General features: G+C 38.1%; 2 protein-coding genes across 3 annotated transcripts in view; one reads left to right on the forward strand and one right to left on the reverse strand.

The window, feature by feature from the left end:
• Window position 1: 1 nt before the first annotated feature.
• On the reverse strand, window positions 2-15,554 carry cdip1 (cell death-inducing p53 target 1). Of its 2 annotated transcripts, none has more exons than XM_079817834.1 (5): window positions 15,424-15,554; window positions 8,091-8,211; window positions 6,953-7,108; window positions 5,426-5,696; window positions 2-3,356 (listed from the first exon to the last, which is right to left on the reverse strand). In XM_079817834.1, exons 2-5 carry the CDS (start codon window positions 8,173-8,175, stop codon window positions 3,245-3,247), a joined length of 624 nt encoding a protein of 207 aa, XP_079673960.1. In that variant the 5' UTR covers window positions 8,176-8,211; window positions 15,424-15,554; the 3' UTR covers window positions 2-3,244. The 2 variants fall into 2 exon arrangements, with proteins under 2 accessions (XP_079673960.1, XP_079673961.1); XM_079817835.1 differs by having other exon boundaries at window positions 6,953-7,105; window positions 15,424-15,548.
• A 3,138-nt stretch (window positions 15,555-18,692) lies between these two features.
• LOC307122775 (intercellular adhesion molecule 1-like) overlaps window positions 18,693-21,363 on the forward strand; it is a gene marked incomplete at its 3' end in the record, with an annotated part of 3,346 nt that continues 675 nt past the window's right edge. The window contains exons 1-4 of the mRNA XM_079810975.1: window positions 18,693-18,817; window positions 19,236-19,496; window positions 19,601-19,930; window positions 21,332-21,359. Coding sequence (XP_079667101.1) covers window positions 18,754-18,817; window positions 19,236-19,496; window positions 19,601-19,930; window positions 21,332-21,359 — 683 coding nt within the window. The 5' untranslated portion in view covers window positions 18,693-18,753. The remainder of the gene's footprint in view (window positions 18,818-19,235; window positions 19,497-19,600; window positions 19,931-21,331; window positions 21,360-21,363) is intronic.

Below are 21,363 nucleotides of genomic sequence, written 5' to 3' on the forward strand. Positions count from 1 at the left end.
TATGATATAGTCTTTTTATTTGTTCAAATAATCATTAAGTCCACAAGTTTTGTTTTACATACACATTTGAGACTTCAGTTGAGCGTGGCATCTGGTGTAGTGCCACAGATTATTGTCAAGGCATCTATCTACAACTGCATTCCTGTAACACAAGCTTGACATCTACCGTCTGCAACAGCATCAAGTCACTTCACAAAGCAAGTAGACCTATGTAAGTCAAGAGCATATTAGATTAAAGGGAGCCAGCCTGGATTGTGCAAGTAAACCCCACGAACATGCATATTTTTACTTGAGATTATCTTTCAGTAATCAAACAGACATCATATAGTTTGATGTGCAGATGATGGAGAGGTATCTTGATGATATTATAGGTCTTGGTTCATTTTCGATTAAATAAAGCAGGGTGGGATGAGGCCCTTTTTCAGTCAGAAGATTGAACATTGGAAATTCAACTACGGGGTATACTTCGGAAACAGAATTGAATGTGGCACAAAGTTATTGTTGTAATGCCTGCATATACACATATGGGGCAAAGGTGCAAATACTATGAAAAATGCCATGTTCGTTGGACAGGTCTGATTAAAAAGAATCATTTACAATGAGACTGCAAGTTTAAATACATTTACACACTAGCGATTGCTACATTTTCCCCTTCATGTTAAATACTACAATGGAAAGATGGAGATTCTGATGCTTAAACCGCTATAATATTAGCAGATTGTCTACAGGAGAAAGGTGATTAACATCTGAAGCTTCATTTAAAAAGCTACACTGTGTAACTTTTGTTTACTAACATGTTATTAATGAAAGAGTAAAAAAATCTTCCAAATGTCTTTAGCCCAATAGAACCTTTGATGAGTCCTTTATAACGATTTATATTTAAGAGCAGTCGGACGGATTTTGTGGTAAAAAAATTATCATACATACTACAGTACTATATCACTCGCCCGTGCGTATCACAATGCATCCGTATATATCCAGAAAAGTTGTGGCATTAGCGTGAAGAGAAAAATTAGCCGTCACAATAAAAGAGAAAAATTCACCGCGAATCGTTCAAAACGGCAAACCTCCCAAGAATACCACCGACCACCACTGTGGGTAGTAGAGCCGAAGCACAACCAAGACTTTATTTATTTTTTAAGCGACATGGCCAAAAGTTACATAGTGTAGCTTTTGGCAAAAGTGGAGGTTTAACTCATAGAGATATATAGGCCTGGTTTCACTGACAGGGCTAAAAGCCAAAGTATACTTCACTTTTTACGCGTAGGCGAGGGTCAGCGTACAGTGCGCGTGGACGCGAATTTCGTCTGAACGCGCACCACCGCGTTCGCGTAAAAAAACGAATTATACTCGGCTTTAGATTAAGCCAGGATTAGGCCTTAGTTCAATTAGGACATTTAAGTGTCTTTTATAAACGTGCCTTCGGAAAAATTTGCATCTTGAGACCAAACATTAGCACTGACATATTTTAAAATATGTTTGTGCACTTTGCTTTCAGTTAAGACAGCTCAAGCGTGCATTTTAGTCTTGGACTAGCTTAAACCTCGTCTGTGAAACCAGGGGATAGTGTCTAATCACCTCTGTTGTTGTAGCGTTTGAATTCCGTCCCATTAAATCAAATTTTTGGACAGAGCTATTCAAAAATGACCACATAAAGGAAACAATCTCTTTTTGGATGATTCCTGAGAAATTACAAGTGGCCTGATGCACACAGTATTAATAATACAGTGTTGAGATGTATAGTGTTTTGAGCACTGTTGCTTTTGTGTTCTGTACCATTTCATCAGTAAATCGCATTGTCGGACAGCGCAAAATGATTGGAAAGTTTACCATTTCACAACCAGGACAAACATCTATTCCGAAATGCCCAAATAACGGAAAACAATCTCTGGATGATTCCACAGAAATCACAATCTGACCACAAAAAGGAAAAATCATGACAATCATTACAGAGTTATGAAGCCCAGTGCAGCAACAAGCACAGCTTGACACACTGAGGGGACATATGGCCCAATAGAGCGCTATGGAAGATTACAGTGATGCCATGCAGCGCACTTCATCATGCTGGTGAACTCCAACAGCAAAGCAGCTTTGAACAGCCTTTACGAGAGTTAGTTTTTTTCCCTTTTTGAAGAAGACAGCTTCACCATGTTAAGTAGAGAGGAAAAAACAGCCACTGCTAAACATGTTGTTCAGCAGTGCTGGCCAGAATAGTTAACGGATGCTTATCTGTGATTGTAGATGACTCTACACTGATCTTAATATCAGCAAACACAGACCTACTTTATTAATGACTGGTAAACTGACCTGGATAACCGACGATAGTTTATAGAAGGCTCAAACAGCTTATCGACAACACAGAACAGCTAGTATAGTGATTTGAAAAGCACCATGGCTATAGTTCTGATTCACAGTTCAAAAAAAATATTAAATGTATATTGGCTGAATTCCACAAATATGAACTGCATGGCATATTAAAACACCATGAGCTTGAATGAAAGCTATCCCTAAATTCCTAAAAGGAGATTAAGATGAGCATACTCATCCTTTATCAGTAGAAACCTTTCATCTAAAATGACACATCTATACAATAATGCATGTTACATAGACAAGCATATCACATCGACTTCACATGAGTCTTGTCGACAAACATTAGGAATTGAAAACACAACCAAAGTGAAAGAAAAACATTTCCATAACATTTGCATAAAATGCCAAATATAGAGACGCATTTTCACATGTAGAAGCAACAATGTCACTCCAGAACGAGGTTAAACGGTCCCAGACCCAGCCATTAAAGACTTTCATTTTTAATATGTTAAAATAAAACAATAAATGCGTAAAATAATAATCCTACAAAACCAACAATACTGACCTTGTAGTGAAATTCGTTTAGTTTCGCTACTCAGTAATATTCACAAATGAGCTTAAGGTTACGGTTTTCTACACGTATACACTAAGCTAAAAAAAACGAAATAGTGCTTTGATGACACAATGTAACCATTGTGCATATAAAAAAAACATACATATCCTTCATGCCCTATGCTTCATTTTAGAGGCGTCAGTAACCATGTCAAGTGCCTGAAAATTAATTGTGAGAATCAATAGTTACATAATGTGAGAAATGGCTAGAAATACGAGCTGTCGGCTGGGGCGAAGTCATCACAGAGCGGACAGAAATGAAAGTGAGTCGTTAACACCCACCACAATGAGGTCACAGCGCGATCGTTAATGGGATAAACTGTTAGCATATGCGCTTGTATGTGTAAATATAGCCCTTGCAGTTGGGGCAAGTGTGTGTCACATCCTTGAGGTCGTCAATCATACAGGGGATCAGGCAGCAACCTAGATCACAACTGTAAAACAAAGACAAAAGTCGTGAGGGATCTCGAGAGCGTGCTGTATGGTTCATCATTCAGGGCTCATTATGTATTCATTTATTCAAAACTGAATTTAAAAAAATGCTATTCATACATGCATTACCTGAATACACCTCTTGTAACACGCACGTTTTTCATTTCTGTATTAAAATTCATTTACACTACCATTCAAAAATACTTTTATTGGCAAAGACGCATTAAAATGATCAAAAGAGACAGTAACGACATTCATAATGTCACAAAAGATTTCTACTTCAAATCAATCCTGTTCTTTTGAACTTTCTCTATTCATCAGACAATCATGGTTTCCACAAAAATATTAAGCAGCAGAACGTTTTCAATATTGATAATGGCAATAAGAAATGTTTCTTGAGCATCAAATCATCATGTTAGAATGATTTCTGAAGGATCATGTGACACTGAAGACTGGAGGAATGATGCTGACAATTCCATCACAGGAATAAATTACATTTTTAAAATACACTCACCTAAAGGATTATTAGGAGCACATACTAATACTGTGTTTGACCCTCTTTCGCCTTCAGAACTGCCTTAATTCTACGAGGCATTGATTCAACAAGGTGCTGAAAGCATTCGTTAGAAATGTTGGCCCATATTGATAGGATCGCATCTTGCAGTTGATGGAGATTTGTGGGATGCACATCCAGGGCACGAAGCTCCCGTTCCACCACATCCCAAAGATGCTCTATTGGGTTGAGATCTGGTGACTGAGGGGGCCATTTTAATACAGTGAACTCATTGTCATGTTCAAGAAACCAATTTGAAATGATTCGAGCTTTGTGACATGGTGCATTATCCTGCTGGAAGTAGCCATCAGAGGAAGGGTACATGGTGGTCATAAAGGGATGGACATGGTCAGAAACAATGCTCAGGTAGGCCGTGGCATTTAAACGATGCCCAATTGGCACTAAGGGGCCTAAAGTGTGCCAAGAAAACATCCCCCACACCATTACACCACCACCACCAGCCTGCACAGTGGTAACAAGGCATGATGGATCCATGTTCTCATTCTGTTTACGCCAAATTCTGACTCTACCATCTGAATGTCTCAACAGAAATCGAGACTCATCAGACCAGGCAACATTTTTCCAGTCTTCAACGGTCCAATTTTGGTGAGCTCGTGCAAATTGTAGCCTCTTTTTCCAATTTGTAGTTGAGTTGAGTGGTACCCGGTGGGGTCTTCTGCTGTTGTAGCCCATCCGCCTCAAGGTTGTGCGTGTTGTGGCTTCACAAATGCTTTGCTGCATACCTCGGTTGTAACGAGTGGTTATTTCAGTCAAAGTTGCTCTTCTATCAGCTTGAATCAGTCGGCCCATTCTCCTCTGACCTCTAGCATCAACAAGCCATTTTCGTCCACAGGACTGCCGCATACTGGATGTTTTTCCCTTTTTTACACCATTCTTTGTAAACCCTAGAAATGGTTGTGCATGAAAATTTGCAGATTGTGAAATACTCAGACCGGCCCGTCTGGCACCAACAACCATGCCATGCTCAAAATTGCTTAAATCAGCTTTATTTCCCATTCTGACATTCAGTTTGGAGTTCAGGAGATTGTCTTGACCAGGACCACACCCCTAAATGCATTGAAGCAACTGCCATGTGATTGGTTGATTAGATAATTGCATTAAAGAGAAATTGAACAGGTGTTCCTAATAATCCTTTAGGTGAGTGTATATTACAATAGAATGTCGTGATTTTGAACTGTAATAATGTCACAAATGAATGACTTCTTTCAGAAACTTTAAAATCCTCAAACTTTTGAATGGCAGTGTAGATTTTTTTGTATGAGCATAAAGTCAGAAAAAATGTGAACATGATACAACTGTCCTGAAATCATAATGAATAAAAAAAGCCTCTTCATGTTAAGAAAACCTTATTCAGCAGTTTAGCATTCGCTTTTATTATTTCTTATATAAATGTATGTGCGCCAAGGCAAAGACATGTGGTCCATCCAACCATCAGGAAAAGCATTTCAAAGAGAGATTGGTCATATCATATATTGTGCTGTTCATTTCGTCACTTACCCGACAAAGAAGCAGAACATGCAGATTAGAGTATTCATGAGGCCGATGTCGTGGCTGATGCGGGTGACGATCGGTTGTTGACAGTGTGGACAAACCGTCTGCACTGGAGCCGACTGAAACATCTCGCCCTGTAGAACAGTCACAGTGGTGGTGGTGGCACCAGGAGGGGAGAGAACTGTGGCTGTGTGGCCTGGACCATAGTGACTGGGCCCCGGACCATAGTGCTCCATTATCGGATGAGGAAAGTGCCCTGGGGGAGCGTAGTAACCACCTGCAGCACATGGATTTTGAGGTTAAAGTTACTTCGCACAAAATGAATATTTGTGTACGCTTGATGTGCAGGAACCAATGAGGTTCATTCTCGTGTTATGCAGCACGTTTGAGCTTCAGCAAGAACCAATGAGGTTCATTCTGGTGTTACGCAGCACATTTGAGCTTCAGCAAGAACCAATGAGGTTCATTCTCGTGTTACGCAGCACATTTGAGCTTCAGCAAGAACCAATGAGGTTCATTCTCATGTCACGCAGAACCTTTGAGCTTCCATAAGAACCAATGAGGTTCATTCTCGTGTGTTATGCAGCACATTTGAGCTTCAGCAAGAACCAATGAGGTTCATTCTCGTGTCACGCAGAACGTTTGAGCTTCCGCAAGAACCAATGAGGTTCATTCTCGTGTGTTATGCAGCATGTTTGAGCTTCCTCAAGAACCAATGAGGTTCATTCTCGTGTTATGCAGCACGTTTGAGCTTCAGCAAGAACCAATTTGTTCTTGTGCGTCAAGCAGGTTCGTTGAGCTTCTGTTTATGTTCACTGATCAATGTTTATATCGTGTCTCTTAAGAAAATTTGGACTAAACCGCTTGATTCATTTGCATTAGTTTTACAATCTCCTTATGAACTTTTTGAAGCGACAAAGTGGTAGTTCTGTGGACTGTCAATGAAGGAACAGAAATCTCTCCGATTTTTTTAAAATCAGCTCAATTTGTGTTTCGAAGATGAACGGAAGTCTTACGGGTTTGAAATGTATGAGTGCGTAAATGATGACAGCATTTTCAGTTTGGGTGAACTAACCCTTTAAATTACTGTTTTAACTATTAACAAGATTTTAGAAAGGCAGCAGTACCTACAACAGTGACCTAAAACAGATTATTACATGTTGATGAAAGATTTTGGAAACCTTGGTAAGATCCTTGTTACACATTGCATAGTTACTGTATTAACAACTATAAGTTATTATATAATTGCATGCAACTAACCCTGCACCAAAACCCAATCCTACGCCTATACAGTATAGGTAGTTAGTTAATATTACTTAGTACTTAAATGTATTATTACACTGTGACAATGTTTTATGTAATCGTGCTCATCACTTTCAGTTTCATTGTGAACAGAAAAATTACTTGTTGCTGGAAATATGTCGCATCATGTCATTTTGATTTAACATTATTGCCATCTCTTCTCCCTGAAATGCTTATGATTTGTGAATGGCTGCTGATGCATTAGCGTGCAAGTTTGGTTGGCACACCCACCGTGAGGATGAGGCATGGGCATATGCATAGGCTTGGGACCCTCGCCTGGGACGTGCGGGGGAACAAAGCCAGGCGTGGCTTCATACGGTGGAGGCCCGTATTCTGGAGGCAGAGGCTGTCCTTGTGGAGGTCCCATCATTACTGGAGCCGAGGCTGCTGAGAGAAACAGCTTTGTGTCAAGTAAAAAGAAAAATGACAGAATTTCTGTGTCCCACCTCTCATAATTCCAAACATCTGAGACCAAGAGTGAAATGACTGTATTAATTAGCATTAATTAATGATATTAATTTTGCTTTTTTTTTTATTCAATACAACATTCTACCTTACAAATGACTATATCAGCCAATTTGAAGCAAACGTGGGACAAACCAAATACTACAAACCAAGATATTCTAAAATCCATGTTCATTTTTCAACAACAGCAGCGCTTGAGGTGCATGACCTCCACAAGTTTGTATCAAACCGGATGAGTTTAAATGGTGACAACATTGATTGGTGATCTATTGCAGAATCCTGTGGTGTCAGACTTTGATTCCACTATAAATTTAAATATTTTTTTATACAGCAGTGTGGTTTCAACAAGACATTTTACAGAGTTAATATTCACATATTGTCTTTCCTGCTCACACCAAATTGATGTTAATAGTAATAATAATAGTTATTATTATATGATTAATTCAATTCACATTTATTTGTATATGGATCTCAGAATAGTACATATACAAAATACACAGTTAGCTATCAATGTATTAATAAACATTGTAATAATTTAAGGCAGAAACAGTGGGTTCATTGAAGTAAAGAATACATGCTGTTAACAATGATGAGGAGTTTAGTTATTACGTTGTTATTATTATTGCAACATTGAACATATGTTGCTATTATTAAGTGAAACTAAATAAATCCAGTTCCATGAAATTCTAGTGGCCCATTAAAGGTCTGGAGTGTTTACATTAAAGTTTCCATGATTTCCTAAAACAATGTTTTGAAATTTTGCACCAATGGGCAGCTAATGATGGTGCCGATCATTCCTTCAAGCCATTGCATTTACTTATTGTGAGTTAGTCTTAAAAGCAGGTTTAAGAAGTAAGAATTCATTTCAAATGTCTAAAGAGAAGAGAAAAATATAGGCATTTACCAGAAACTGGAGGTTGTCCATTTTTTTCCTCAAGAAGTGGGACATTGGGGCCCCCTGGGTAAGGAGGAGGGGGGTCACTGGACATGTTGGTTACCTGGTAGGAGGCCAGAGTTGGGAGCTTCTGAGGTAAACACAGAGACAGGTCGCATGGTTCAATAAGCACACAGTGTAATGTGATCGCCATCCCTGACTACTGTTGCTGAGGCATTTAATATCCAATTATCATCGATTTGCAGATGCTCACTGCCTCAACATTCCCCTGGGCACACAAATAAAAACAACATATCTGTAAGTATGAATTGCCTAGCCTTATGGACAAAGATTGCCTTTGCACTTTAGACTAATAAAGGTCAGTAGGTCAAGGTGATATGGACCTGTATCCTAATTCCTAAGTCTAGCTGCTTTTACATGGACCCTAATAATCCATTTATAATCGGACTAGTATCACAGTCAGAGTTAAAGGTGCACTATGTAACTTTTCCGTCCACTAGAGGTCGCCTATTCAAAACAAAGGCGTAGTTTGATGACTCTACGTTTGATCGCAGAATCTTGGGACATGTGGTCTTCAACTCACAGCCGGTGGAAAAGAATCGGGATAGGACTCGGGCAGAAATCATGTTCATGGATGCGATTATTAACGTTACTGTAGTGTGAAGCAGAGCAGGACCGAGTGTTGTGGAGCTGAGCAAGGCCGCTGGAGCGATTGTTAATATGAAGAGCGGAACACACGCCCCGCGAGCAGCGGGACTTTTATTATGCCACATGCGCCGCTTCCGCTTTTCCGGTCATGAGTATGAGTAACGCAGCTCTGTTTATCATATAAGATTCATCTGAGTGTGTTGAATCATGTTACTTTATGTCTATCATTATGTTATGACGTTATGACGTTACTCTGTGCGTTCGCTTGGCGGCTGCCATGATACTTGTTGCACACTGCAGTAAGAGTAAAGCGTTTCTGCAAAATAAAACCGGGGTAAACCAGATATGACGCAATTGACTGGCGACTCCCTCACACGTCCCGGTTCCTTGTTTAAAATAGCAATTTTCTCACGTCTTGCAAATAGTTGTAAACATTTGGGATATTGCAAGTACTCAACTGAACAAAATATATAACACTGGCCAAGTGTTTTTTAGATATTTTACTGATGTGTTACAATGTTACATAGTGCACCTTTAAAAAGTCACGTGTAACCACGTCAGTCGGAATGAATTGGCTAAATCCAACTTATTTTTCATTCTGCTTGAAAGGGGTACTTTAACCTTTCCTAATCTGTTCGATAGGACATGTCGATCGGAGTGAAAGCTGAAACTGGAAAGTTTTGAGCATGTGCAATGACGTAGAAATGCCGTATTGACGTACGACTCGCAGAACGAGCTGTTGTTGCTGAAGTGTCATGACTGTTGTGTCATTCTAAATCAGAGGTGTCTGATCCTGGAGGGCCACTGTCCTGAGGAGTTTATCTCCAACCCCAATAGAACACACCTGAACCTGAACCAGCTAATCAAGGTCTTAACTAGGCATACTAGAAACTTCCATGCAGGTGTGTTGAGGCAAGCTAGACAACCGTTCTAAATTTTCCTTCCACTCATCGTCTGTGAAGTGTTGCGGGTCAACGTCCCACCAGTCCTTGCTTTGGACTCTCATCCATAGACGCCTTGTTTTTATGCTTTTTACTGCTTGATAAATATAAGCAGCATTACGCATCATGTGCTTGTCTCCTAATTAGGACCCGAAGTAGATAAATATTAAGTCTGCTTTTTAAAACAAAAAAATGGTAGGAGGATGATTAGTATGCTCAAACAGCGGGAAACTCTGTATATCCGTGCAGTGCGCGCATGTCAAAAGATCAATTCTGATTTGAAGCTTGTGACAAACGTGCACATCAACCCGAACACTTGTAACACTATGGCCCGGTTTCACAGACAGGGCTTAGACTAAGCCAGGATTAGGCCTTAGTTCAATTAGGACATTTAAGTAACTTTTATAAACGTGCCCAAGAAAAAAACATTACTGGTGTGCATCTTGAGACAAAACAATGCCACTGACATATTTTAAGATTTGTCAGTGCAAGATTCTTTCAGTTAAAATATCTCAAACATGCATTTTAGTCTAGGATTATCTTAAGCATTGTCTGTGAAACCGGGGGAATATGTTTGGATTCATCAATCGGAATGATTTAATTCCGACTGAAATGAAAAGTGTCCATGTAAACGTAGCTACTCATCTATGTACACATCACATCAATACTCTATATGATACACTACCGTTCAAAAGTTTAGGGTCATTATGATTTAAGAAATAGTTTTATTCAGCAAGGATGCATAAAATTCATCAACTGTGACAGGTTAGAATGTAACAAAAGATTTCTAGTTAAAATACATGCTGTTCTTTTGAACTTTCTATTCAGCCACCGTGGCTGGTGGATGCCCAATTTTACCAGCACTAGCATATTCATTTGATTAATATAGGCAAATAAAAAGTGATGTCAAAAAATATGCAATTCCTTTTATCCATAGGCACCGATTTATGTTTTCTTCCGTGGGTGCTCACGGGCGCACGCCCTTTAAAAAAAAAAAATTGTCAAAAAATTTTTGCATTTCAGAAACTTAGGAAATGGACAGCGGCCTACACGAACAACACACGCCTAGTAACTCTATAATAACGCCGTAAAGTAGGCTTTCTTTCAACTCGGGACAGCACCACTTCTCACAAATACAGATAGGATTGGAGATGAAAAGTTTAACTGACACGTAATCGAGTTCCGGAGCACCCACGACTTGGATGACTCGTGGTCTTTTATTGCCTCTAAGTCTAATTTAAGGTTATTGGTTCCTCTAATGAACAAATTGAAGGGAGCAGAATCTCATTGAGCCCCATGTTAAAAGGCCCAACTTTACAGCAGATTAAAACATGTTTACAGCCTGGTACAAATTGTGGTCTTGGTCTATATGGCTAATTTTGCCCCTCATGACAACTGTGAGGGAGGTGATTTTTTTTATAACTCATTTGTTTACATTATATAAAGCCTTAAAGTTCTGCATAATTAAGGGGCGTGGCCACTTTCAGTGACAAGTGGATAGCCATTTATCTGCTAGTCATCGCGTCACCTCAGCTCCGTCCCGCCTCTTTGCCCATTTTCTATTATCCTGGAGTGACGCGCTGCCAAGATGGCAATGGCCAGCTCAACCCTACTTTACGCTTCAAAACTGCTCTTCAGAATCCTATGGGTGACGTCACGGACACTACGTCCATATTTTTTTACAGTCTATGGCCTTGACACACAACGCTGAAAACCAATCAAATTAGTTACTCAACAAAAGCAAAGTCACCCGCCATTAGCTGGTGGCAGGTGCTAATTTCCCCCCCTGAGCATTAGTCCCACCTTGGTGAGCATAAGAGACTTTCAAAAATATATTTTTTTAAATCTTACCTACCCCAAACATTTGAATGGTAGTGTATACCATATAATCCTCATAATATATATCCCTGAATCATTCTACCGGTCAGTTAAAGGTTAGTAACTGTAGCCTCAAAATCTAGACATAAAACAAAAACAGAAAGAAAAAAAAGTAACGCAATGTTATACAATAAAGTGCAATCTCTTGGTTCAAGTAGACAGTTTTGGCCTTTAAGAAGTTAAGTAACAATATTTACAGTAGAAACACAGAGGCACAGTATTCTTGGAACCTCAGATATGGAGGTCAAGACTACCCAGATGTCAAACATTGTGTCCTTTGTGTGAAATGTGTCCTTTCATTAAAAAAAAGAAATTTGTCAAAGTTTAAGGGAAATAAATGCAAATGAGAAACAAGATCATGGGAAAAACCTAACCTCATTTGAAAACCAAATCGAAGTATTCACATGTTTTGTCGTTTTCAGTCAACGTGAATCATTTTTCCTCAGGTATAATAGTGGCATATGTGCCATTATTATGGTCCTCATCAAATATTAATAAACAGATAGTCAACATGTCCCCCTTAAGGTCATAGGCATGTTCCCTTCATGACCCAGCTGGTAAACTGGTGATGACTGCACATAATCTTATTTGCATTTTCTTGGAATGATTGCCACAAGCCAATAGGGACGAAGAAGGAAATGCACAAATAAAAGCATGTGACTACTACTATATGTGGAGCGTATAAATATTGCATGAGCCTAATGTCTAATGGCATATGTAGTCAGAGTAACTCGTTGCCCAGTTCACATCCTGTATTACTTAGGATAATGGAAATGAATTACACAGAATGCTTCACCATATAACCACAAATTATGTCAACATAACTGATTCATTGCTGCCGTGTCATTTAAACTTCATATATCTTCATAAACTTCAGAATATCCTGTTGATTCAAAACAATAATTGAATATACCTGAATGTTTAATCACACTGAACACCAGCTTATACACTATCATTTCATATAGAGAATTTCATAACGCTACCTATAGCATCTCTTATGAGAGCGAGGCACTTCTGGTTTGGGTTAATTCCCACATAAGTTCCACGAAAAAAGACAACATATAGCCTAGTATGCGTATTATCACTCACTGCTCATTAAGGCAACGTATGGAACAAAATACAGACATGGCTATTACTTGTCACATGTTCAGTTAGTTTATTGCTTGGGTTTGATTTGTTCCTTTGTTCAGTTTCCCGCCACTCCTTTGTTTCCATGGTTACCGTCATTATTAGTTCAGTTGTTTCAGCTGCGTGTTGTTAATTTATCTTGTTTCGGTTTGTTATTTAAGCTGCACTCTTGGTCCGGTCACTGTTATGTATACGTTGTGTTAGTGTGTGTTTTCTTGCCCGTCCCTGAACATTTTAATCAAAGTTTTCATTTGGATTTGATCTTCTGATTCTTCAGTTTTGTTCCTAAGATTCCCAAACCCCTGACATTACTACAGTGGCATAATATTGCTGCGCAAATAATTGAGCTTTTGGGTAATTCATGGTCTGTTGTATCAATTTGTTAAGGCTTTTACACTTTTAAATTTGCTTTTAATGTTCGATGGTTGAAGGGTGAGTAGAATAATGTCATCTCATTGTTCAAAGGCCTAGTTTTTGCTTATTGCATTCATAGAGTGAACCTTTGTTTACAATTTGTTGTGATGGATTGTTTGTCTGTTAGATTGTTTACAGCTTAATGGGAGTTGCTCCCATAATTCAAGTCATGGGGCGCAAGAAAAAGGTGGATAGGCCAGTGGTCATCTTGTACAGGAGATGAACAGTAAACCCAACAAAAATGTTCCAAGACCGATTTCACATTAAGTTAGGATTTTTTTTTTTTTTATGTTTTCTGACTGTTCAAAACATTCTGTTTTAAACGTTTTTGTCTTGGTTACATGAACATTTAAGCTTCTATGTCGTTTTTCGCCACTAGAGGTTGCTTATTCAAAACAAAGGTGTAGCCTAATGACGCAGAGGTTTTGTCACAGATGACCACTTCCGCTATTTCTGCTCATACTTCAACTCAACATTATGAAAAGTGTACATTTTAGGCTGACGCATATAGCAGAGACTAGACTGGGCACACGACTGTTACTTATGTGACTTGCTTGACGTTAAAAAGAGTTTTTAAACATAATAACTTGTGAAAAACAACTCCTTGCATTCTCGCGCCCTCCTCCGTCTGACACACACATGGAAACGTGCGCACAAGCCGCCTCTCAAAGCGTGTGATCCCATCAGTTCTGTTGTGTCTTGTTACACACTCAAACTGTCAAATACACAGTTATGTAAAAATGGCTGTCTTGATGAGTTTCCATGTAAACAGTCGATTATGCTTTAAGTGAACGATATCAGTTGGGGAAAGAAACCGAATGTGTGTCAATAGGATCCGTGCATTAGGTCTTAAAGTGACAGCCTGCTAATACTGTAAATCTGCTAATACTGTAAACCTGCTAACACAGTAAACCTGCCGCTGTCTGTAAAACAACAAAAGAAAAAGAGAAAATCACTGTGCTCTTGGCTGAATAACCTTTGTAGCTTTATTGTGTATCAGTGTATATTTAATACATGCGAAGGCTACTGTTTTTAGTTCTTATTTTTAATAACAAAGATAAATTAAAATAACAAATAATCATCCACCCCTAGTTCAGGTGTCTTTGTTTACCTGGAAGTTCTTGATGTTAAGTTTTAGGTTGATATAACTAAGTCAGAGTTTTGGCATTGCATTTTTTGTTTGTTTTCATTGATGTTAAAATTATATTGTCAGATTTTTGACATTATTTTTTGCTAAAACACGGCTGGTCACTTTCAGAAGTTGTAGCGATGCTTTCTTTTCCCAGGAAGAATGTGAAACGCATAAGTGGTATCATTCTATATATATATATATATATATATTCAATAAAATAGTTAGACGAACTAAAACGTTTCAGAAAAGTGCCATGAACTTATTTGTGAACATTATTAAAGATTACTGGACGCACGTTTGTTCGTAACTTTGAGAGAACATTGCCAGGTTCTGAGAAGGTTAGCTGGAAACCATTTGTTTTTACCAAAACAAATGGTTTCCAGCTAACAGGGAACCTTCTCAGTTCATGGTAAAAACAATTTAGAGTTCAAGAATTATTACAACTTTTATGTGTTTGAAACATACGCTTGGCATAGTTTTATGCATTACTTGTATTGTGTTATAGAGAATCAAAAGGTATTCCACCAGTTATTTACTATTAAGAAGATTAGCGAATGATTTTTAACTTTTAAACGTGTTCAAATGACCGCCCAGCACAGGAGTTGTTGTGTTTGTTCTGGTGTTTTCTGGATAGATGCTGCGCTCAGAGATCAGCGATTATCCAACCGCCGCTGGCACCGATTACATAACACTGCCCCTAACCTTCATGTCTTTACTATTACTTAACTTTTACTGTGAATTACCCTTACACAGAACGCTAGTGTTGCAAATAGCTACGTGTGTCATTAGTTACTGGCCTCGTCGTCAATGTAAAGAAAGGGGTAGTCACTTTTTCTGGCTAAAAATAAGTCCCCGGGGTTTCTACATTGACAAATATAGCACACAAGTGTAGAGTGACTCGCACTATTGCATCCATACTCATTCATCGCAGCATTCAATCAGCAACACGCCTGGCTAGCTAACATCTCACACTGTCATTCAGTCACATTAACATAATAGCACGACACATGTAAATCTGTTAGAAAATAAAGCGAAACGCAACAACTTTCAGAAACCAATAAACATCGTTAGCGATTAAAATCTATCGGCGATTGATGGGCTACTTGAGCGATGCGAGCACAGGCCCGCGGCTGCAGAGACGCTGCCAGCGCACAGAAACACAAAACAATAACGGTTCGTCATACAGGCAACGCGCTGTTACCTTCTGTATCCACGGCGTCAATCAAAATATCAGGTTTGAGAACTTTTCAAGGCTTTCTAGCTTATACGTTGATGCTTGTAGCCTCAGTTTTCCAATAACATCCGCTGCTGGGAAGGATTTGACGTAAACATGGGAGATGGGAGGTGTATAAAGTGTCTGTGTGAATCCCACTGGCGATTTTACTTATCTTACTATGGCGAAGGATTGCATTTTGAATATTAAGTAGGTTACGTGCGTGGACGCTCTTGCCAGGTTACTAAGCAACGTCAGCATTACGTAATGCATATTCACGCTTTAAGCCTTCGCCGTAGTGGGATTTTTAAGTAGGTAAGTAAGTGTTGAGCCCGTTTACTCTATTTCATTTTACGGACGCTGCCTGTGAGGCACTTTTAAAAGAAGTCAATAATTCACACTGCAAATGGTGAGGTTTCATTTAAATAGGCATAATTTTGCAACGGACTACTTGATTCTGATTGGTCAGTAGTGCGTCAGGTGATCAAATCGTGCCGAAAGACCACATACAAGTTCTACATCTCTACGCTGTCTTATAAAGGTTCAGCAGCAGATCATTTTGTATGATGAAATTGTATGATAATGAATGTCAAAAAGTAATTTTACGCTTTTTAATACAAATGGAACATTTCTGGTGTATACTGTGAAGTTGCTATGGATTCTGTGTGGGGCGTTACCATGAAAGACAGTAACAAAAACTACAGACAAATTATCATAAATGTAGACTTTTCTAAAATGGAGGCTGGTATCATGATGGTTTCAACTTCTAGGGACATTTAAAAAAAAAAATACTAACAATACTGTATTTATCAAAAATGTATATTATAGCAAGGGCTGGGTATCGATTCAGATGTTCCGATTCGATTTTCGATTCAACTCAATGAATATAGATTTAATTCAAATAGCCTACTATATTTATAAAAAAGGACAGTGAACATGAGTTTACAAGTGGGTAATTAAAAATAAATTAAGAGCCACAAACCTGTATATTAAATTCTTTTTATTTTAGGTACACTTGGGTAGGCCTACATTAAAACCGAACCCATCTCTATATTTCAAATGCATACAATTATGTTAAATACAATACAATTTTGTTTTTATGGATATTTTGATACACTTATTCTAAAACATAAAAAGGATATTGGATGATTTTCAGTAAAGGACAAGCATTTCTTGCGATTTAGCCGACCGTCATTCAGACTCTGTCCGTTTTTATGGAGGCTTTTTCCTCCATAGGGGGGGGGGGGTGATTCTTGGCCTTGAGAATCGATTTTGAATCGACCACATTTTAAAAAACGATTAATCGAAAAATCAATTTATTTTGCCCAGCCCTAATTATAGCCCAGTGGTTCTCAAACTTTTTATACCAGGTACAACCTCAGAAAATATTTGGCTCTCCAAGTACCACCATAATGACCAACATTAAAATACAGTAGCATGGTAGGCCTAACTATTCAGCTACAGCTCTGCACAGTTAAAAAACGAGGCAGTTTATTCCTAAGAATTTGTATTGTTGTCATCCACTTTAACATTGTAAATACAGTTTGTACATCAACACTGTACTGTACTGTGCTTACATACAGGTGAATACAACAATTAAATATTGATTAAAATGTGTTCAATGTGTAAAACTGTACCGTACTTAAATGTAAAAAAAAAAAAAAAAAGATTAAATTATAATATATTGTGGTTTAACATTAATTAATTTAGTGATTCCTCTGCGTACCACTAGAGGCAGCCTGAGTACCACACTTTGTGTAACAACACAGGGTCTAAAAAGGTGTGATCCATGATATTGTCAGAAATTTAGCAACATTATAAAAAGAAAAGAATGATCAACCACCGCCTGTAATGACCTCAGGAAATAGACCAAATATAATTCCCTTCTAAACAATTTAATTAAATCTATCTCAATATAACCAATTTATTTGTTTTAAAAAATGTAAACATTTTTCAGTTACATCCCAGGATTTCTCTTTGATGCACTCATGAAATTTCCCGAACTTGATTAATTATGCATTTAAAAGAAGTTTTCACCCCACAGAATATAAATATGCAAATAGTTTATTATTTATTGGTATTTAGAGTTTATTTAAACTCCTTCAATGTAGGAGAACACCATTTGTCACTGCTAGTGAACAATGACCCAGTTGCATGTAGTTTATTTAAAGGACAACTCCGGTGAAAAAATGAACCTAGGGGTAATTAACACATGGTTACCAGGTAGATCGTTCTCTGGGATGCGTTTTCATGAAAATCGAATGTAAAGAGTTTTATCTCTAAAAACAGATTAGCTTATAACGCTAGTATATGGGGCATAGAATAAGTGAAATTAAATCGCTAGCTAATACCACTAACAAGGCTCAAAATAGCCTCTACACTAACACGGTAGCATAATGAGGGTCCCTACATGCAAACCGAAGCATTGAGAACTTTGTAAGTATACAAACAGTTTAATAAGAAGATACTTTATAAAGACATTACGCGTATACAGACAGGAGCCATCTTGGAAAACAGTCTCGACGAGTCGAGCCACGAACGCTGTGCTAAGTGTGCTGGTCGATAGGAATTAAATTTGTGAAATCTAATTGCATGGAAATGCATGAATTGTTAATTACGCCTAGGTTAATTTTTCATCGGAGTTGTCCTTTAATTCCTATCGACCAGCTCACTTAGCACAGTGTTCGTGGCTCGACTCGTCGAGACTGTTTTCCAAGATGGCTCCTGTCTGTATACGCGTAATGTACTATCATTTCGCATTTCATTACGGTCACTGTAAAGACATTTTGCGAGCCCTTTGGGCGAATCATTCCGGCTGTCGTTTCAGCCGTTTCTCCACACTGGAAGTTTTCAAAATGATTCCTCACGGGTATGAGCCGAAGCTCAATATAATGTGCAAAACTTTTATCCAATCATAGCAGTGGGCATTTACTTCCAAGTCTTCAGTGCGGCACGCCCATAAAAACCGAGCATTTCAAGAGTTGGGATCAAAACCGGTAGAAAATAGCTTATTGCTGATTATTGATGTTAAATTTCCGTGAGAGCATTAATGTGTCTCATCTACAGATGTTCTGGTAATCTGGTTCAGGAAATCTTATTCAAGATACTTTCAAAGTATTTAAGTTACTTTAGTTTCATTTCTGCTTCTGTTTTGCAGTCATCCATTAACATGTTCTTAAAATATTTTCTGGGTGTGGTTCTTTTATTATTATTGCCATGCTCGAGCTACTCAGTCACAGACTTACAGTCAGAGTTGCAGTGATACAGTTGCGTCTTATTTACAGCATTTTCTGATCAGTTGTTTTTCTCTGAGTAAATATGCTTCAACATTTCTTTGGACTGGTTTATCTCTCGGCAGTTTCACAGCTTGTGCTTTTCACAGGTTTGTATGATGACTTAATTCTGTCTTTTATTCTTCTGATGCATTATCTGGAATGAGACTTAATATGTTTTAAATGATTATAACTTTGTTTCTGTCTTAAGACCGAAGTTGGGAGTGTTAAATTAATTTCTGTTCAGTTAACATGTTTGAGTTTGGACTAAACCTACCAAATGTCTTGCTACTGTATTAGTAAAGCTTTTTTGTTGGATATCATATGTATGACAAAAGATGGGCTTTTACAGCAACCCATTACATTTTTCACTATCTATTAAGTTAAATGACTTCGGCCCAACTCTATAAAATACAAAACTCTAGAGGCCGTGGACCAGTGGTCAGTTTGTGTCTGCTTGTAATCAAATTCTTTAGTGATGAATCTTCATCCTTTTTAAATCACATCCTTCTTCAATGTGTTTAACAGGTACACATGCTGAATGTCCTGTTCAGCTCAACCCACAGAGAGTTGTTGTGAAGTTCGGCGATTCTGTTTCAGCTGACTGTAGCACTTCCATCCCGCATGATGGGTTCGCATGGGAAGCCAGTGAGGGAGCAGTGCCTCTGAACACAGACAGTCTGATCACATGGAGAGTCTCAAACCTGAGAGAATGGGACATACAGCCATTCTGCTACATAAACTACAATGATGACCAGTGTATATCAGAGCTCCCAGTGACTATTTACAGTGAGTTTCTGTTATTGATATTTTTATCTTTTCATCCTCAGAAATATCTAACATATGCACATTCATGACTGCAGATATCAGAGTGTGTAAATCTTCCTCCACAGAGACTCCAGACAGTGTGTCCATCAGCACTGTGAATCACACCGGACCAATGATGGAGGGAAACCAGTATGAGCTCCAGTGTGACGTTCTCAATGTGGCTCCTGTTCAGTATCTCTCTGTCAAATGGTACAAAGGACAGACTCTGGTGGATCAAACCAACTTCACTGGCACCATCAAGACTCCAGTCAGTAAAACATCTAAACTCCTGATCCGTCCAGACAGAGCTGATGATGGGGCTCAGTACAGGTGTGAAGCAGAGCTGCAACTGGGAGAAGAAGGACCTCAACCTCCTCCTAAAGTCTCATCAGATCCTCTCAGCATTACTGTATATTGTAAGTAAGATCCGTCAGCTTCTATTCTTTAAAGGGATAGTTCACCCAAAAAATGAAAATGTGATCATTTACTCTCATGTTGTTCCAAACCTGTATGAGTTTCTTTCTTCTGTTGAACACAAAAGAAGATACACTGTAAAAAAAATTAAGGTTGTACAACAAAAAAAATCTTAGTACCAATTTCCCCTAGCTTTATTTTTTGTGACTCAACTTTTGTAAATAACAGTTATACGAACTGAAAATAAGTTGTCTGTGACATAAAAAATGTTAGTTGAGTCAACTTGACATTATTTGTTTTCTGGAGATATGCAACTATTCTGTAACAAATATTTTGTAGTTGAGCCAATTCAAGAAATGTTGTCCATTGGATACAGAAGTTCTTAAGAATTAACGGGTTTGGATGTTGATTTTTTTTTTAATTGAAAATAATTTGGTCATCACCATTTTGGTGATGAGTGTTTCCTTTGGTTGGGCAGTTAGCCTCTTTGTGTGAGTTTGTGGCCTTTGCAACAGTGTTTAGCAAACACATAATTTGTTGCTAAGAAAGAAACCAAGATTATCAAGTTTTCAGCTGCATAAACTCTAATAAATCAATAATCTTATTTCTGACCAATATTTACAGTATTAATATTTTACCAGCTAACAATTTTAATAAAAAAATTCTACATCTGAACCTGTTAATTCTTGATAAGAACTTCTGTTTCCAATAGACACAAATTGTTGAATTGGCTCAACTATAAAATATTTGTTACAGAATAGTTGCACCTCTCCTGAAAACAAATGATGTCAAGTTGAGTCAACTAAAAAAAAATTTTCAGTTCGTATAACTGTTATTTACAAAAGTTGAGTCAACAAGAAAAAGCTAAGGGAAATTAGTACTTTTTTTTTTTTTTTGTACGAGATTATTACAGTGTGGATTTTGCTGAACCAACAAAACCAAATCAGTCATTTCAACTTTTTTCAAGTTGTGTTTTTTACAGTGTATTTGAATACCAGCCAGTTGGCAGTAGCCATTGACTTCCATGGTATGTTTTTCTACTATGGAAGTCAATGGATGCCATCAACTGTGGTGTTAAACAGAAGAAAGAAACTTATATAGATTTGGAACAACATGAGGAGGGTGAGTAAATGATGGCTTTGGGTGAACTATCCCTTTAAGAACATCTGTTGTAAAGTCCAAATCAAACAGACTTTTAGTGGTTGTAGCACTTCCCATGTGACTCAGTGTATTAAGTTGTGTGGTGATGGGGATCAGATGCAACATGCAACATTTTCTTGTCAAATTTCTAGATTTGAGTAGTTTTGTTGAAACTACAAGATTAAAATGAATGTGGATTAACATAACTTGTATATGTAGAAGAAACACCTCTTAAACTGTTTTTCTTTCGCTCCTTCCTGCAGTTGAACCGATCATCAATGAGACCAAACTGCCC

This window comes from Gobio gobio (genome assembly GCF_949357685.1).
Source record: "Gobio gobio genome assembly, chromosome: 1".
Taxonomy (NCBI): Eukaryota; Metazoa; Chordata; class Actinopteri; order Cypriniformes; family Gobionidae; genus Gobio; species Gobio gobio.